General features: G+C 39.7%; 1 protein-coding gene across 13 annotated transcripts in view; it reads right to left on the reverse strand.

The window, feature by feature from the left end:
• PDE1C (phosphodiesterase 1C) overlaps positions 1 to 19,228 on the reverse strand; it is a 396,700-nt gene that overhangs the window by 302,253 nt on the left and 75,219 nt on the right. The window contains exon 1 of one of the 13 annotated variants that reach the window (XM_080582963.1): positions 12,716 to 13,565. The exons of 10 other annotated variants lie outside the window; for them this stretch is intronic. In XM_080582963.1, the coding sequence (XP_080439089.1) occupies positions 12,716 to 12,800 (85 nt within the window). In that variant the 5' untranslated portion in view covers positions 12,801 to 13,565. Of the gene's footprint in view, positions 1 to 12,715; positions 13,566 to 19,228 lie in introns of those variants that run through there. 2 more of the 13 variants (XM_080582942.1, XM_080582956.1) reach the window with 2 other exon arrangements.

Consider the following 19,228-nt stretch of genomic DNA (forward strand, 5'->3'; position numbering starts at 1 on the left):
GTAGTGGGAACAGAGTATTCACAACATCCGCAAAAACACTACTTAAAAGCATCAAATGTAGCACTTAAAAGGTGTATGAGTGAGTTCCTAAAGCAACTTTTAAAATATAGAAGATACTTCACCATTATGAACAAGCCTAGTTTGGGCAGATCTTGCAGTAGTAAGGAATCTTATTTATTGTAATGGGACTAATCACGTAGAAATGCATTACTGAGCTCAAAATACCTGTTACTGCCTTTGTTGATTTTCTTTGGTTCTGCCATGCATAGCTACAGAATCTTCTCACCTGCTGTCTTTTGAAAAATATTTAGCTGTACCATTTTTATTTTTTAATCCAAGATCTTCCACTGGGGAAGTCCAACTGCATGTTTTGTGAGGTAAATGGCATATAGTGTCCATGTCTCATCCTGACTGCTTTAACCTGACATATCCATCAGCATCTGCCAGCTTCTGCAACTACAATTAAAATTCATTTTCTTTAGCTGTTGTGTTCATCCATATCTCAAAATTTCAGTGATCAAACAACACAATTCAAATGGTGTGAATTGCTTTAGCAAAAGACTGGAGAAGAGAGAATAATACCATGTGTTGTCCACTTTAAATCACTGAATTCCAAGTGGGAGCAAAATTATCAGATTAGACACTTCTCTTGTAAGTATTGTGGCACATTGCCCTCCAACCACAATGCAAAGTAAAGCAAATACACCTTTCATTTGTAGAGCATTACTGCTATGTGAAACACTTTTGAACATTAAGTAACTCAGACCTAATTTTAAATTTTCCTTTCTCTTAAAAAATCATCACTAATAGTATTAGGGATTTGGACTGAATACAAAATATAGACTAAATTTTTAATCTTATCTTTAACTATCCCTGTTCCTCACTGGTATTTTTCTTTAAAAAGTTTGGAACTGTTACTGGTTTGTTCTTCATCAGCCATAATAAAAGATATACCTCAGTTTCCCAACTCTAATTATTGTAGTGGTTTAACAATTATGCCATGATATGTACAAATACAGAGCTTATATAAACTTAAAAGCTACACAGGGGAAAAGAATGTTCAAAATGTTACAGAAACTATTTCTGTTACTTTATGAGATATTTGATGGTAATGATGAGCAAAATTTTTAAAATTTTTGTTCTTTGTTTCTTTTTGAATGTTCAAGATTACCAAATGCGACTTACAGCAGTGACAAACATCCATTTGAATGTTGCTCAGTGACTTCAACGATCAGCTTATTGCAAACAAAAACAAACATTTTGTAGTGCTGACAAACATTACATGTGTCATCTGCAAAGACAGTTTACCGCATGCAATGATAAATCCACTAAATATATCAAACCAATCTTTAAATCGAAAAGGAAGATTGTGGATGAAATTAAAAATAATCATGTAGCCTAAAATACATTGCAGCATGTACAGAGTTTGCCTGCTGCATCATTATGGAGTAGTAGGCTTGGCTAGAAGCCTATTTCATAAACACAAGTCTTCTGAAAATAAGGGAGCAAATGTCCTAAATTCACAATGTATTTTTTGACTTGCATTGTTTGAGTTTAGGAGTTCAAGGTCCATAAGGTACAGTATCATTTTCTCTAGAAATGGAAATCAATCTTAGCACTGCCATTGAGAGAGAATTTGGCACCCAAAGCATGTCCTGTGTTCCCTTCTACTTTCCTGCAGCTTCCTTTGCAAGAGTCTCCATCCCCTCCTCTTGATTAACAGCAGTGCCAGCAAAGAGCAGGGCTCAGGCATATTAGTGTCAAAAGGTGAGGAGGAGGACTATGGAGACTGGGGAAAAACGTGCAACTCCAAGCCTAAAATCCTGTACCTCCTTGGCTAACATTTATTTCACAAACACGGAAACACCCTTCTCTTGCCATTTAAAAAAGTTCATTTGTAACAGCACCCATGCATTACAGGCAAAATTTGCAAAAGTGCTCAAAGGCTGAATTTCCTTTGCCTCTTGGCTTTGGGACCTAAAGGTACTGGTATTATAACTAGGCTTATCCAAAGCATCTGAACATATTAGTGCTTAATGAACATTGAAATAAATCAAAGCTAAAAACTTCCTAAAAGGACACAAAACTTGCTTGCTACAAAAAACATGAGAGAGAGCAAATGCTAGTGACTGAACACAACACATAAACACACAATCAGATGGGAACATATCCCAGAGGTTTCATTTAAATATCAGTGCAGAGCTGAAGAAAAATAATTATGCACATAGTGTTACTGTAAATGACAGCTAATAAAACAGAAGGCTCGAATAATTGTTGCTGCTTCAGAGGGCAAGTAGGCAAACACAATCAGAGAGTAAACGACAAGTCATCGTGCAGAATTTCACTTCAAAAATCCCACTTCACTTAAATGGCACAATGAATTCTAATTAATAGGAAGCATTAGACTGGAACATAAGGCAGCAAACATCGCTAAAGAATAAACATATTCTCCCATGAAAGAAAATTTGCTCTGATCACGTTGTCAGGCTGACAGAAGCATCTTCCAGGAGCAAGTGGATGCAAATTATCAGCAGTGCTGTAATTACCATTCTCAGTACTTACACTTCCCCTGCCTCAAGAACAACTAAGCCTTAAGCATTAGCCAGGAGGACAGGAATAATGTCATGAAGCCACCTAGCAACTGTAATAACAACAACCTTTTGATACTTTCGGAATGGAGGAAAGCTGGGGAGCGTTAGGAGACTGGGCTGATAGCTGGGCTATGGGATTATTTACAGGAGCTAAAACCATGCAGCCATACTCAAGTCCTAGCTTTAGCTTGTCCAAGTGAAGCTCATGAACAAGGCTTAACAACAGCTGGGATCCCCTGGCCTCCCCAGGCTGCTGTGACAACTCCCAGGTGGGGTTTTAAATGGCAGTGTTTTGTAAGGGTTCCTCCAGCTGTTTGTTCTGCATCTCCTAGAAATTGCTCCTACCACCAAAGCAGCCGAGAGGAATGATTTCAACTTTATGGCCAGATGAAGGCAGGTTACCAGCAACAAATACCTGCTCGCTGCAGCAAAGTATGCTGCCAAGTATAGCCACAGAGGAGCTCCTACACACCCTGTTCAACCAGGTTGTGGGATAGACACCTTTAAGGTACACCAGATGGCTGCACCAACTCACATCAGCATTTTGTGTCTTTGCACTGGAACACGGGAGGTCTCCTTGTAATCATTTCTATATCTAATAGGGAGAAAAGGTGAAGCAAGTACCTTGATATCCACCTATCATAACAAAAAACTCACAACATGAAAAAATCAAACATTTTTGTGTAGGAAATATGTACCTAAATGTTATTAAACACTTTCAGCTCAAACCTACCCTGAATTATGCCTGTGAAAATCATCATTCGCTCACTTGAAGTGAGGCAAGATGTCCATTATCAGTTGATCCATATACTCTGCATAATTTATGAAGAGTAGGCAATCAACTAAATGCTAAGGTTAGAAGTAGCCATTAGAACTTAGGTGTTTCCTGCTGGAATTCTATTAAAGTGTTCAAGTTACCAGGAAAAATAAAAATTAAAAAAAAATCACCTGACTACAAAGGAACTTTCAAAAGAAGCATAAGATGCCATGTTCTGGATTTCCTAGAAATAGCCATTGATTATAGTAACAGTAGAGTTAGCCCACAGCTGTGATGCTGGAAAATCCCACAGCATTTATTATTTGAACAGCCATGAAATAAGTTGCTGTAAATTAATCCTGAAAAGTAATGTATATTCCCAGGAGCTGTGGTAGAAGATACCATGGTCCCTCATGCTGTGTAACAGTTATACACACATTCAACGCTTTTATGCTGTATACCATTTATACAGTACACAGACTATAAAAAATATAGATCCCCTTCCTTATGATTCAGATTGAAATTAGATCTGATTATTAAGTTCTATTTTAATATTCCAGATTTTGGCAAGGAATAAAGTCACACAGCTTTGCCAGAGATGTCTTAGATTTGCTCATACGGCAGTTTTAAGAAAAAAAAATACAGACTGCAGGCCAAATTATGTTTTGAGTTATCAGGATTGCATAAGAGTCAGTGCATAATTTGGCCTGCAAGATCTGTAATTCTGAATTATGATAATGTTCAAGGCGGAAAGAACATAGATTGTCTTTAAATCAAGGGCTGGCAAGTTAGGAAGAAAGACCATCTCTCTCCTGTAGACCAATCTAATGTGGTACTGTGCCACCAAATAAGGGCAAATAAGGAAGTCTGAACCCCCAAAGATCCCATTTTCGGAGTACATTTCAAGGGAAATAGTGATTATTAGCAGTATACATGTCCGGTAATGATCACAGCTTCAGGAGTAGAGGAGGAAATCAATATAAATTAAGTGGGCTTAGCATTCTGCTGTTCACATTGTGTTCAGCAGCATATAAAACATCCTACCCTGCAAAATATCAGCTTGAACAGGAGATTAAGATGATGCTTTGCATTTTGCAGTACAGCTGATGTTAGAATCCATAAATTCCATAGCACTCTTTCTCCACTTATTTTCATTCTTTACTCACTTCCTAGGGTGTTATGATTGCAATTCTGCCCATTTGGTGTTTGACAAAAATACCCATTGCTCTCACATAATCATGGAGCACGCTCTTCTCACTGCACAGCAGAGTCCTCAGCCAGCAGCCAACTGAGAGCAAGGCCACTTGTTTGCCCACAGAAATATCCTGCAACTTCAGAACAATTTCATGTGCTCAGACAACAGCAGAATCATGGCCTGCATGAAATTCTCCTTCTAGGTTTTCTTACGGGTATCTGCTTAGTAGGTTTAGGTCCATTATCGTTATCTATAGGGATCACACACACACATAGACCAAAAAAAAAAAAAAGGACATTTTGCTGTAAATTTCAAAGAAAGTTGGTGTAGTTGGTGTATTTATAATTTTTACTTTGAGTCTGTCTCCAAAATCCCTGGAAGTTTTTTTCATATACTAATCTGCCAGCTGGGAATATGGCAAAAAAGCTTAGTTTTCAGTGGTCAAGATTCAAAATAAATTCACACTGGTATTTTGAAGCGCAGAATAAAAGAAGGAAAGGGATAATGTGTAAAAGAGGAAAACAGTGGTACCATTTTGGGGGACTAGATTCATTACCACAGTTCAAGACTATGAGACCCAGAAATGGAAAGAAAAAAAAAAGATTCCATAAAAAGCAATCAGCATGTCACTTGGAGGAACTGCAAGGACTTCAGCTACCCACATATGCAAGGAAAAAACTGGTACAATTTTATTTTGGAAAGCTTTCACTACTAATAAGCATTCATTGTCAATACTAAGAGAGAAAGGACTGACGGCCCAGATCCAAACTGCCTTCCTTATTCTCACCCCAGATGAGTATAAGCTGGTTATTTAAATACTAACTTTAGAAGAGGCACTTGGAGTAAAAACTGAATTAAGTGGTACTGGCTGAGCAAGTTGCTTACCCAGCCCCTTTTCCCAACAGCACACCGTTTGATAGGTCTCATCGCTCTGCATCACTCTGAGAAGGGGACCAAAAAAGGCACTACATCAACAGAAATAAGAGGCAGCATCGTGCAGCAGCAAGAGACTAAGCACCACACGCTGCCATTTAATGGAGAAAGATGATGCTTGCAGTCTTCCTGAGGGAAATTTTCAGGGGGCTGATTGCAGCTGCTATGACAACAAGTGGGAGGATGCGATGTCACACCACGACCCGAGCGACTGCCCTCGCATCATCCCAGTGCACGGCTCAACTCGCCAGCTGGGAAGCCAGTGGAGACCTCATTAAGTGCATCTGTTCAGTAATTACTGCAACTTTCCCCTCACCACGCTTCCAACTTTGCACACAGCTACTGATGTAATCACGAGGGTTAACCTCCCTGGCCTGAATATTTTGAGCCTGTAGCTATCAGAAAACTGGGAATCAAGTTTCAGAAAGATCGCTAGATACAACCTCTGTCATCGGGCAGGGAGAATTTGGGAGGAAAAAATATCAGCAAATTCTTGACAAAGCCTTGGAAGCAATCTGTGGTAAAGCTGCCTGATTTACCTTCCTTTGTGTATACATCAGCCTCTACTCTAACCTACAGCAGCGCACATTTCTACTAGCAAAAACTGTCCAGAGACACATCCTTTGCTCATTTAAGTCACTGAAGGTATCCCAACTGCAGTGGAGTGATGCAAATTTGGTGCTGGCCAGGATCCTACCTTTTAATTTGATTTGCACTTGTACAAATAAGCACAGGATGCATCCAGGAGCTTTCTGCTTTGTCACTCATGCATTTGGAGAAATGAGTTTGCATTTACACTACAAAAGGAGAATGGGGCAGTTAGCACAGCGCAAGGGTTTAAAATAGAAGATTTGAAGCAGAGATGCAAATCCTAAAAGGCTATTAGGTTTGAGAGCTCCTAGATGCTGGTCCTCACACCAGCAGTACAAGGAAGATGCAGACCTCTGGCTTTCGACACAGGAGAGGCAGCTGGCTGGGGCTGCAAGTGAGGGAAGGCTTCTCCCCATCAAAGCCTGCCTGCTCAGAAACAGGCCTGGCTGGCTGCCTAAAACTGAGCTCCAAACACACAGAGGAATTTATGCCTGCTTATTTGTTTTCAACTTTGGTTGTTCTAGAGCCTGAAATTTGTAATTAATCTCACTGCATCAGTCCAGAAGGCACTGGGAGCAGGACAAGTTGGCCAAAGACCAGAGAGAAAATAAAAGCGGGAACAATAACATTTTACACCATGGTAGGATGAGGTCCCTCCTGGTACAAAACAACCATCATTTGTTGTCTAGAGAACTGACTGCACTTCTTCCCTCACAAGGTAGGAGTGGGGGGATAAATGGCACAGCAGGTATGGGATCCGAAGCAAAGGAAATGGCAGTCTTCATTTCCAGCCACATACTTCCATCTTTTGCCCTCTTTGCACGTTGCACTGGGGTCCCAGTGGCCCACAAGCCTAGTTTTCATAGCTATTTCCCACTAGTGCATCTTATTCCCTACAGACTGACTGGCTCAGGCCTTTCGGTGATGTTAGTCCTGAAGGTAGATCCAGAAGTGACAGACTGAGCACCAAGACCCAGACATACGCAATTCACCAACCTCCAAAAACATCATGTGAATGATTTTTCAAGAAGCAGGAATGCTTATTGACAGTGATGTTAATGACTTTATCCATCAACATCTCTCTGCCTCATCCAGGGCTCTGGAGGTTATTTTGCTCTAAGTGGAACTCAGCTATGGGTAACAGCAATGCCCATTCGCTCATGTCAAAACTTACTTAAGTTCTTGCCATTCACAGCTTCTGAGACAAATAAAACCAAGAGGAGGAAAGAAAATAGTACTTTTGATGTGACCCTGCCACAGTGACCTGCAATCTGAGTCTGATCCAGTGTGTGCTGCCTATGAACCTGGCGTGCAGCCCTGCACAGTGGCCTCTCCCTCAAAGCCCCGGACACTCGCTGTGTTTCGGGATCCAAGACACACACAGCAGAGCACAGCTGAGAGCAGCAGATAGGAGTGGTAAGGCAGCTCATCCACAGAAGCAAATGGGCTAAGTTCCATGAAAATACTGCCAAGCTTCTTGCCATGCAAGAACCAACACTGCAGTCTTTTCAGAGATCACTTACTTAGCTCACAGCAGTCCACCCTGAAACACTGATGGTACAGTGCCATGTCAAGTCCCTGTAGAGGCCATGGAAATCACCATCTCCACCCCTTTATAAAAGCAACAAGAGGAATTCCTGTTGCCCATCGCTGTGCTCAGAAGAATGCCGCTCCACACAAGAGACCAGCTGGGTGTCCTACAAACACGCATGCCAGCAATGCAACTTCCCTTCAGGTGAATATTCAGGGCAGAGTAGATGAAAACCACTGTGGTTTGAAACTAAAACACAGCTTTGTAACCAAAAAAAGCAGGAAAAAAAATCTCACTTTTAGCTTTATTTCACAATCTATTTGCTTGCAGCTTTCTTTAGGTAAAATTTTGAGAAGTAGGAGAAGGGGGGGGTATTTTCCTTACTAGTTTATTATAACAGCATCAGACTTTGGTAAATCATATCTAAAAAAGTCATGTCCTATTGCAAGCTTCACTTTTTTAATATTAATAAAATTGGATTTCTCAGTTCCTAGATACTAGATGAAAAAATGCTCCACTGTTTACACAGAATTGTTACTGCTTATCAGCTTTTATTGAGAAGGTATTCTCAGAGTATGGTCAGGAGAGAGAAAGGGAGGGGAAAAAGCGAAGTTTGGGATTTGTGTTTTTTTGTTGTTGTTGTTTTGTTTTTAAATATTTCAGTTCTGATGTTATAACAAAGGCAATTATACATAGTTTAAGTACAAAGACAAAGAACAGCTATAATCCCCAACAGGAGTGGTTGTTATGCATTCCCCTTTCACTTCTTTGCCAGGGATGTTGTTTTTGCACCTTTGCTCCCTCCCCAGGAGTGGACTGACCCCACAGCCATTTCTCCCAGACCTCCTTTGAAGGAATGCTACGAGTGACACGCACACAGAATCAGTGACAGATCTGTCAACATCTTGCAATTACAGCATATTTTCATTCAAGCTGACTTTTTTATAAAAAGAAATTAAGGGCAGAAATAAAGTAAATCTCCATAATAACACACTGTACGTGCCTATGTATGGGCTGGGGGAGTCTTCTGCTAAAACCTGCCTCTTCAGTGTCTTGCAAAGTTGCTGTTGCCCTCAGAAGAATAACCAACTCCAATAAAGCTGAAAATCAATACACAAAAACAATGCAGTTAACTATACTAGGAGCTGCTAAAATACACACCTCTCTGGGCAAAAGACAGTACACAAAGAGTGAAACTGCTCTTATTTACCCGGTTTCTTTCTACAATCTTTATTTTTTATTTTATTTTTTTAAAGTACTTTCTATTCAAGTTAATTTGAACATGGAGATCTTAACATAAAATCTTTCAAGAGAAAATAACCACAGTAGCATTTTCTTCAAAAATTAAGCAGGTGACACAGAGCTGAAGGTATTATTTTCTTATTCTAAGAATTCTGAGCTCAGTATCTACTTTGCTTCCAATCTTCCCCATCCCCAACTCATACCAAGACAATACACACACTCTCTCAAGCAACATTTGCTTTGACCACAACAGATTCCTGATATGAACTTGAGGAACCCACAAAGAACCCTACTTCGGTGTGTTCTTCACAGGTTGTACAGTGACAGCCTTACAGGTGATATTGAAAGAGGTTTCAAACCATGAACTGCAACCTAAGAAACTAGAAACATTAAGAAAACCATATTTTTTAAAAAATATTTCAAAGTAGGGGCTGAAAATGCCACTAAGCAGGACTCATACCTTTAGCAATAATTGGAGGAAGAACTTTTGCACATGAAATGGAGACAGGGTCCTCCTAAAGAAACTTTCCTGCAAGGTTTAGAAACAGCTGCTGTGAGCTAAACTAAGTGTTTCAGTTCCATATCCCTCCTCCAATAACACTTGAGTTACAGCAGACCTCCCCATCACTTCAATTCATTCTAACTTATAAAAATAAATTTATTAGATAAATTTGGACAGGACACTTAAAACAGTGTTGCCAGGTGCTTCTGGATATGAAAAGCAGAGAGTGGGAGCTTTAATGAAGTTAGCTCTTAGTCATAGGAAGGTTATAAATGCAGAAAGAAAATACATTGCTAATGTTTGTGTTTACCATTTTCCCAGGTTTAAAAGCAGTGGATGTTTCTCTGTCTTGCACCTTTAAAGAGATAATTACAGCAGCAAAGTCAATAACTAACACTGGTGTTCTGATTTAATAGTATTTCATTTACACAGGAGTGATGAAACAAAGTGCAGGACAAAAAAAAAAAAAAACAGGCATGAGTTCCTCTTAATTTCTTTTCCTTTAAACTCAGCTGTCGTTCTGGTATTTTTTTATTTTTTATTTTACTTTTAGCGCAGGAAAATTTAGCCAAAGTTAAACAAGAGCTCAAACACAATAACTTATATAATTAGGCTCTGAAACAGACTCTGAAATCTGCTGACAGAAACCAAGGAAAATAAAGATACTGAAGCCTTGATTAAAGACGTATTAAACTTTCTAGAGCAAATGAAATTGCCTGCTTCATCACAAACAGTCTCGCTAAATGGTGCACTCTGTAGCTCTGGACCCAGTAAAGGGCTCCCTGTAGCTTCACTACAGTCCCTTTACATCACGCTTCCAGTGCCAAAAGGCCATAAGCACAACCTCCAAAACCACAAAAGAAATTCTCAGTGCGTGCGGAGCAGCACACCTCAGCCGTCCTCATGGGCTCTGCCAAAACAGCGGTTGGCATCTGGAGGAGAGGGATTTGCAATCAGCTTTCTTTCTGTACAGAGTGACGAGGTATTGGCATACTTTTGCCTTTTAACATTGGAGGCCAGATACTTCCGCAGGGATCTGTGGAGGACTTGGGAAGTGCTGAACTCCCACAGCTCTGACGTCCATCCACCAGCACTTTAAATCAGCGAGGGGAAAATTAGAGCTGCCTAGAAGCTGCTCTAAGTCGCACTGCTGTGTGAATGGATGCTGACCATCTCCAGAGCCAGAAAGTCATAACTGCAAGCAATCAGCCAGGAGCACCAACCTTCTTCCATTCCCTGGCATCCTCACATCTGATTTCAGGCCTGGGTCTTTCACAAAGATTTTCATTAACTTTAATTGTAAATGATCATTTTTCAAAATGCTGTGATCCTTTCTTAGCAATTAGAATACGGGTGAATCAGTGCTGCTTTTGCATGCAAGTGGAAACACATTTATCTCAATCTAATATTACCCTGTTCCTCAAGAGTTTCGGTCTTTTCTCCCAGCTGACATACTTCAATAGCAAATGCAGCAGCTCAACACTCTCCAAAACCTTCTTGCAGTACCTGAAACTAGCTATTTACACAAAAGCCTTATTTGATCCCAGAAAGTATATACCCATCCCCAACACTTTATTGTTGTTGTCAGATCTTTCGGATACATTCATTTTCTTTAACATAGAGATTAACTAATACATGAACGACTCAGATCTGTCCACCACGCTGTGCTGGCAATACTAGATAACATGTTTACAGTGTTTTCATGGTTATGTGAGTCAATCCAATGCACATCTACCCAGATATAAAAATAAGTGTTATATAACACACAGTTCACAATCAATACGTTGGTTGTGTGCATCAAATAGAAGAAAACAGCACGTGGACTACTATGTAACAACTGTCCTAAGATGCAAAAAAACCTGAAATTGCCTCAGTCATTTGGTCCAAAATTTGGTCTAGTTGTTTTGTGAGCACAAGTAGCAATAAAGACGGTAGAGTAACAAATACAGCAATCCTGCTTGTTTGTTCATGAACAAACAAAATAATTAGGCAGTCATAAATGCTCAGAGTCTTCAGATAATGTTTTCTACTGGCTAGGCTCAAAAAGGAAATGTTTATCCTCCAGAATGACACAAATTGAAGAAATATCTCTATTAGTAATGATGATGAGAGATGGAGAGATTAAGGAGAAGGAGTTCAAAAGTCAGCATGCTGCAACTTAACCTGTGGAGGACTACCACCTTCCCAGAGAAACAAACTCGAAGTAGTATTTACCTGGCAGTTTCACCTTTAAAATGCTAAATGCACATTAACAGATCACTACACAAATATATTTTAGTGAAGCATACATTTCTGTCTCCATTTTTTTCAGTAAGTTTGGTGGTTGCAAAAATAAGTTTTCTGTGAAGCAGAGGATTAGATAAAACAGGTGCCACCTCCCACACCAACAAAAAGCTTGCATTCATCATTATTAGATGAAACTGTGACCCAGTTATACTAGTACAAATCAGAAAAGACTTCCCAGATTTCACAACTGCAAGGAAGTAGAACCTCTGCCACCTAAAAGGTATTGAGGGGGATTTGTATTGATTGTTTGTTCCACATAAGTTATCCATATATACTAAATTGGATTTCATTTGAAGATTAAAATGCTATAAAAGTGTGTTTTAGGAAGTATTGTGTTTTATATAGCATAGCCTTGTGAGATGGGCAGTTTTAGCAGGGTAGCCTGCTTAGGAAATTCTCCAATTTTAACTTCTGCACAGCAAGACTCCTGGAAAAAACAGACACTTGTTGCTTTGAGAAGCCTCACTTTTCCCCAAGACAGTGAGCATAATAAATTGAACTCTTCAAAGAGCTACAAGAGAAATAAACAGTCCTAAAATTCCTAATCTCTCCTCACATCTTTCCCTCCCCCAGCAATTCGCTTCTTGTATTGGAGAGAGGCAATGAAAATGATTACATATATTTTTATACAACCTAATAAATGACAAAAGGTTCCAGAATTTGGAAACACTTGCTAAGACAACAAAGAAATATTGGAAACAAAACCAAGGCTCCCAAGGGTTGTGTTACTGGGCTCATCGGAAGGAAACACAGCAAGCAGGTTGGAAATGTGCAGTCCTGAAACAGCGGCTTTCCTGAGATAAGGTTCCAAAACAAGAAGTTCTGCAAACGACTCAGTGAACTCCTGCCAAAACCCAGGGAGAGGATTTACAGTGACTGCGTTTCACAGACAAGTTGCTTAGAAAGAATTAAATATAGAAGGCATAATGGGGAAAAAAAAATGTTTTAGGGCATCTATACATTTTAAAGGTATGCAGGGAGAAAAAACAACTGTGAGCAACAGCTGTCTTTTACCTGAAGCTGCAGAAAGAGAGGAAAGAAACAGAAGAGAAAATGAAGGAAAGAAGGGGATTTAAATCCAGCTCACCAATTGTAAAGCTATAGCCATCGATGCTGAAAGTAGCACTCCGGCATTTTTTAAATCCTTCCTTTCTGCTGCTTGGCTCTGTCATGATCCTGCCAGCTTGTCCTTTCAGCAGCAGCCGCTCTCTCCCCCCTGGAAGCAGCACGCTCGCACTCGCTCTGAGCTGCCCTTGAATATCTGTGCCAGCACGAACACCCAACTTCACACATCTCCCAGCGCGGGGAGCCCAATCCGAGAGGCATGCACCCAGCTGCTTTCTCCTCCCCCAGACACTCTCACTGGAATCTCACCGACATGCCTGCCCACAGTTTAACCACCGGTTAGAGGCTCTGGTACCAAACCAGCAGTCAATTAGTGAGAAACTACCTAGTCAATAAGCCAGCTGTATCTATCAAATCTCTGCGTAGGAGTTCTGTGTAAAATTAAAAAAAAAAAAAAAGGATGAAGGGTTAGATTTTTGCTATGATCTACCCAATGATGCGCCTTGTATTCCCTGCCTTGCTTCAGTCCCTGCTTCTGTGACTCCCCTTCCTCAGGGGGACTTCTGGCTTGCTGCAAATTGTGCTCAGATTTCAGCCCTTCAGATAGAAGCGATGTGTTTTAATCATTCAGGATATAATGAATCAACCTAAGATTAGAGTACACCATCAATCATCCACTTCTTATACTAACGGCAAGTCTCTTGAAACACAACAAGCAACAGAGTACAAACGATTATCAGTAAAAACGTAAGTGACTGTGGGAAAACAGCAAAAGTAATTTAGCAGTAATGATGATAAACTGAGTAAAATGTACATGTACACACAAAGAGAAGTCTTCCAAGCTCTTCCTCCTCCTCCTGCTGGTTCATCACATGGCTTATAAACCTCTCTGCATTTTTTTATCTTTTTGAGTTAAAAGCTATGTTCAGAAAACTGCAGCACATCACTGAGAAAGAAAAGCAGGTCATCCCCTTCCTATGAACAGACAAATCTAAGGGTTAAGGCTGATGAAGTTTTCCCAGAAGGCTTACAGCAAGCCAAGTTTTTATAAATAGGTATCCGAGAAAGCACTGTCAATGTCTTAATGATTCCAGTTCACGTAAATCTGTGCAGGAGCCCCCCCACCACACACACATACACCTTTAGTGTGTGTTGATATAGAAACAGGGCTACTGAAGTGCTCCCATTTTTCAGGTTCCAAAGAACAGAAGTAAATTGCAGGCAAATTCATGAGGTTTTGCACTGCTCATTGTTGAAATGACATGGAATCACTAATTTTCAGGAAGACTGCCATCAAAATTATAGCAGAGAGAGTCTGCTAAAAGCTTGCCCAAGGCACACCAAAAGGTTTACAAAATATCAGCAAGCCTAGTCTGTGTTTAAGGTATAAACCTCAGCCCTACCTTAGTTTGACAAAAGCTTAAGTTAGATAGAAATATTGCACTCTAAATCCCCTCTCTTCAAAGGATGGATGAGAGTCACTGCTGAGCTCCTGTACAGTTGATTTAAATTCCACTTAATTCTAGCCCAGTCAGGAGCCTCAGCCAAACAGACTTTTTTGTTAACTTTTTTTTTTTTTTTAATGATTTGGCTTATCAATAACACAAGACAAGTTCATTAAGAAAAAAGCTGTTAGTGTGTGCTTTTTTTTACAGAAAGCAGGACCTGGCCTTCCAATTTTCTTGGCCTTTCAAGACTGAAGTGTGAAGTAGCAATATCTGAGACACAACGGTTCCATCACTCGCACCTGCAATTATATGTAACCTCAGAAGGGCAGGCACAACTCAGCAGTTTTAAAAAGGTGCTGCTCTGTAGGCAGCCACTGCAATGAAAAATTTTCAAACAGCTTATTGGACTCCGTCATTTAGCTGCCTTTCTTGAACAATATAAAAGCAGCCTGAGTATAAAGGGCTTCTAAGGAATCATTTTCTCTGTCACTGGTTATATAGGTCACTCACCTACATAAGCACCAATGATCTGCCTAGGAAAGCAAAGGCATAGAGAATTACACTGTATCTAGAAAGCATAAAGTTAAGTGTTATCTAAAGGAAAGGTGAAAAGTAGAACTGTCAGGTTTGGTTGTTTGTTTTGTTTGTTAATTTTTTTTGTGGTGTTTTGTTTTTGTTGTTGTTGTTGTTGTTGTTGTTGTTGTTGTTTTATGACTGATTTTTCTTTAAACCATAAAGCGTTGGTTCATCAAAAAATTGTGGAAAGATACCAATGACGATCATGAAGTTTCAGTCAAGTTTCTTAGTTCCAGGAGAGACTTCATTAAAAGTCAAACAAAACAAAAAGCCCACAGCCTTGTTTGCTCCCTGGTTTGGACCATGCACTCACGTAGGATGCAGGAGAGTTGTATTGGCATTTCTGTTCTCAGGAGAACACCCTGATCACAAAGCAATCACCACGCTGATCATTTCTCACCCTCTTTGGAGCATCACTCAATTTCTAAAGATTACCAGAGAGAAAAGGACTCAGACATTCAGCAGCTGTGCACACCTGGATTACCTTGCAGAGAATCACAGAATCATCACAGAATCACAGAATCACAGACATTGATCAAGTTCCAATTAATATGAATTTATTACAATTATTTGAATTAATATTTTTTTTAAGTTCAAAACAATCATCTCCCCCAAGGAAGAGCAAAGACAGCTACTCAGCAGGGAAAACTGGTAAAATAATGCTAGAAGCTGATATCCCCTATTCCTGTAGAGTATCCTAAACTGGCTGTTTGCAGTGTGATGTTCTCTCCCTTCAAAACTTTAGTACTCACTTCAGGGTGAAAAGGAACATGTAAGCTTTTCAAGATGGATATACTTTCTTCCCTGCTCCAGTAAAAATATAATCTGGCTCATCAAAGAATTACCAAATTTTATCAGTAACTTGCTACCTGATCCTGCCTGATTCTTCATGTTTTGCTGCTAAGCTCTTGGCTAAATTTCAGTTTTGCCATTTACATTCTGCTCTCCTGAACAATCCCTACAGATTTGTTCGGGGTACAGTACATTTTCTACCTTGCACTGCCAGGCAGTACCAATATAAATCGTTAGATAGTTCTTGCGGCTGCAGTTCAGTGCCGTGTAGAGCAATCCATGTATGTCATTTGTAAACCACCTGGGGATCCTTTGGGATGAAAAGCACAGTGTGAATTGAAAATATTTATTATTATTGCTGTAAACAGACCACGTATCCATGGTAACATTTAATTCATCAATACATAAAACAGCAATTATTTTAATATTTTCCCCTTCACTTTTCAATGTCTAGAAGAGTTTGTATATTTTCAGGAAGTCTGTTTTAATCAAACATCGTATCAAATGAAATCAGTGATCTGTCCAAGCTTCCATTCTCCAACATACATGCTAGAGGAAGTCTCAAAAAAAAAAAAAAAAAGCAGTCACCTAGTCACCTAAAACACAAACACTGTCTTCCTATCCCCAGGCAGTCTATTTCTGCCTTGGAGTAAAAGCAGGTACATGGTTCACACAACTTTGTCTCAGCAAGACTGAAAGATTTTTAATTGCACTTTAAACCCAAATGTTTCCCCAAACAAATTCTGAAAATTAGTTGCATATAGAAAAACTTGTATGTATCAGCTCAAAGTCATGGCTTGTTCTTTCAGTTGCACATCCCTGGCTCTTGTATTGTGAGAAGGAGAAAATGAAAGTGCGAAGTAAAATCTTTACCCCACAGAAGTCAAGGGCAAAACTCCCACTCACTCCAGCAGCGCTGGAGCTCTGTCCTCCCAGTTTTCCATCCCTGTGCTCCTGTTGACCCTGTTCCCAATGCAATCAAATTTCATCGGAGCAATGATGAATTTATACCTCAGGCAATCATGCTTTTGTAGAGATTGTCACTGAAGTAAACAAAGTTAGGAACTCTGAATTTTTGTCTTTTGAGAAATGTCTCAGGTACCCTAAATTAATTGACAACTTGAATTTGAATATTAAGAACACAAATACAACCACAGGGGGTCAGACCAAAGATTCATTTAGCAGTATCCAATATCCAGCTCTGCATCATATATCCATTATTGCCAGAACAACAGATGTTAAGAAAATGATAAAGGTACTAAAAATGGTTAAGAACAAGGCAACCTACGGTGACACAATAAATCCAACCACTTCCATCACAGGTATCTTCTGAGCCAGCTGTATTTTCTGTGTGTTCATAGGCTGTCAGAAATTTTCTGTTCAATCAGCTTAAATCCTTCAGCATTCACAGCATTTGCAGCATCCTTCAGCAGGAATGTCCGCAGATCAGATAAACACTGTATGAAAGCTTTTTGCTTTTGAACCTTTTTCCTCCTAGCTACTTGATTGCTCTTCAGCTTACTACTCCCTTTGGTAAGGATATCAATTCTGAAGCCTTCTGACTATGTAACCAAAATTGAGGACTGGTTACGTGGAGGCAGAGGGGTCCCCAGATTCAGGATTGCCAGTACTGAGAAATCCTTGGGATTATGGGTTCCAGTGCATGGACCGCAGAACCACCAGGCAGGTCCTACAGAATCCTACCTCGGATTCAGGAAAATTTCAGGAAATAAGGTGTTCCAAACGATGTTTCCAATTTTCAAAGCAAGTGTTTTTGATAGCAGTCTTACAGAGGGCTCCTCTCATCTCTACTGTCAGTGTTGCTTGAAAACATTTAACATCCCAAAGAAGAATTCAGCACTTTTCAGGACTGAACAGGATTCAACAAGAATTGATGAACCTCAAGAAAACACCTTAGAGCTTCAAAGAAGAAGTTAAGCTGAAATCCCCTGAGGTTCTTGGTGTATTTCTCACAAGCAACAATGCAGTTACATATAGTAAGTTGTTTATGAAGAGACTGCATTCTTCCCTGACAGCTCCTTTATTTTATTGTTTCCTAGAAGTACTCCATCTGCATGTTACAATGATTTTATCAGAAGGTGTCACTGTCAGGAATATCCACTACATTTAGGTTATTTTTAGGCATGACAGCCAGAAGGCAATATGACTTTTTAATGCTCGTCTGTTCTGATTTTTTTCTGCTTGCTTCAAGCTTCACCATTTTCTCCCTTACCAAAGGCTGACAAAAGGAACAGTCTCCAGTGTACTGGAGCATTGTTTTGGTGTATTCTATTTTATATTTCCTATCACACACTCATTTTGTGTCATTTAAAATGACATCATACTGTGGGATAAAAATCCAAATGCATCTGATAAATTCTGGGTACAGGAAAGGAAAGAAAAGAGTGGTAGTATTATTTTGAACTTGGATTTCATCTCAGCTCTTTCAAGCAGCTGTGCGACTGAAGAACTGCATTGTTTTCTTTAGAAACATCGGAAGAATCTTTACCATCTACTTTTAGGCACCAAGCTGAGGTGTCTAAGACAGGAACCCTGAGGCTTCCCTTGCAGTGAGCAGCCAAACCCAAATGTGATTCCGAGCTCCTAAAATCTGAATCGCTCTCCAGAGAAGCTCTCCCCTTAGAGGATCAAGGCCTCTAAGATCTCAAAGAGGGAACTTAGTGAGGAGACCTAAGTTAAGCAGTAGGAACCCTGTCAACGACTTACACTTCCTCCAGATAGCCTGCAGACAGTAGTAACATGGTGAGTTGTGATCCTCATCCAACTAACTGCAATCCAGAAACAGCAAGGTCCATCTTTCGCAATGTATCCAGGAAAAATACAGTATGATACTGTAGCTTGTTAATACATCTTCGCAGTGGAATCTAGACATATGCTAAATCAGATGTTGGGAAAGAGGCTGTAGCAGGAAACGAGAGCATGAAGGTTTTGAAAAATCCCTGTAAATACACCTAGCATGACCTGTTTCCTTCACACACCAAATTACAGTCCCTAGCACTTTGAAAGCCAAAATCATCCCTGCCTGTGGGTGTAGTTCCACTTTTTAAATGAGATTCATTTTTTTAAACAAATAGAATTTCAACAAATACAATTTCAACAACAAAACATTTCTAATGCCCTAATTCCACTCTTGCCTAAGCAGTGCTGCTGATCCAATTTCAATTTGCCTTTATGTTTTAATTTAATTTTTTGGTCTCATTTTGCACACTACTGAAGTATGATTCTCCAATGTAATATGATTCTCCATATTACAGCAGCCATTCTTGAAAGCAATTCAACCAAAATCAGAACCAATAAAAATTATACCATTACACAACAGAATAAAGCTAGTGGTAACAGTGTCAAAAACAGGTTTCAAAAAAAAAATAACGCTACATGATTTTGCCACGTACACAGCTGACTTCTCACAACATTCCTGGGACTATCCTGCAATTAAAGCAATAGTGAAAGATTTTCTTTTCCACAAAGATTTCTGATCCTCTTAGTACTTGTACCATAAATTTACTTTGTTGGTTGATTTGACTTTGCTCCTTCTCACTATCCCTCTTAAAAGTCAAGCGACCATAGAGAGACATGGACCAGTTAGCACACACATCCAAATCACCGCATCATGTTTGATTCCTTGGCAGTCGTCATTGTCCCTGTTGCTTTGGGCTGTGGACAGTCATATTCAAAAAAAAACCAAAACTTATTTCATA

This window comes from Anser brachyrhynchus (genome assembly GCF_964034855.1).
Source record: "Anser brachyrhynchus genome assembly, chromosome: 2".
Lineage (NCBI taxonomy): Eukaryota > Metazoa > Chordata > Aves > Anseriformes > Anatidae > Anser > Anser brachyrhynchus.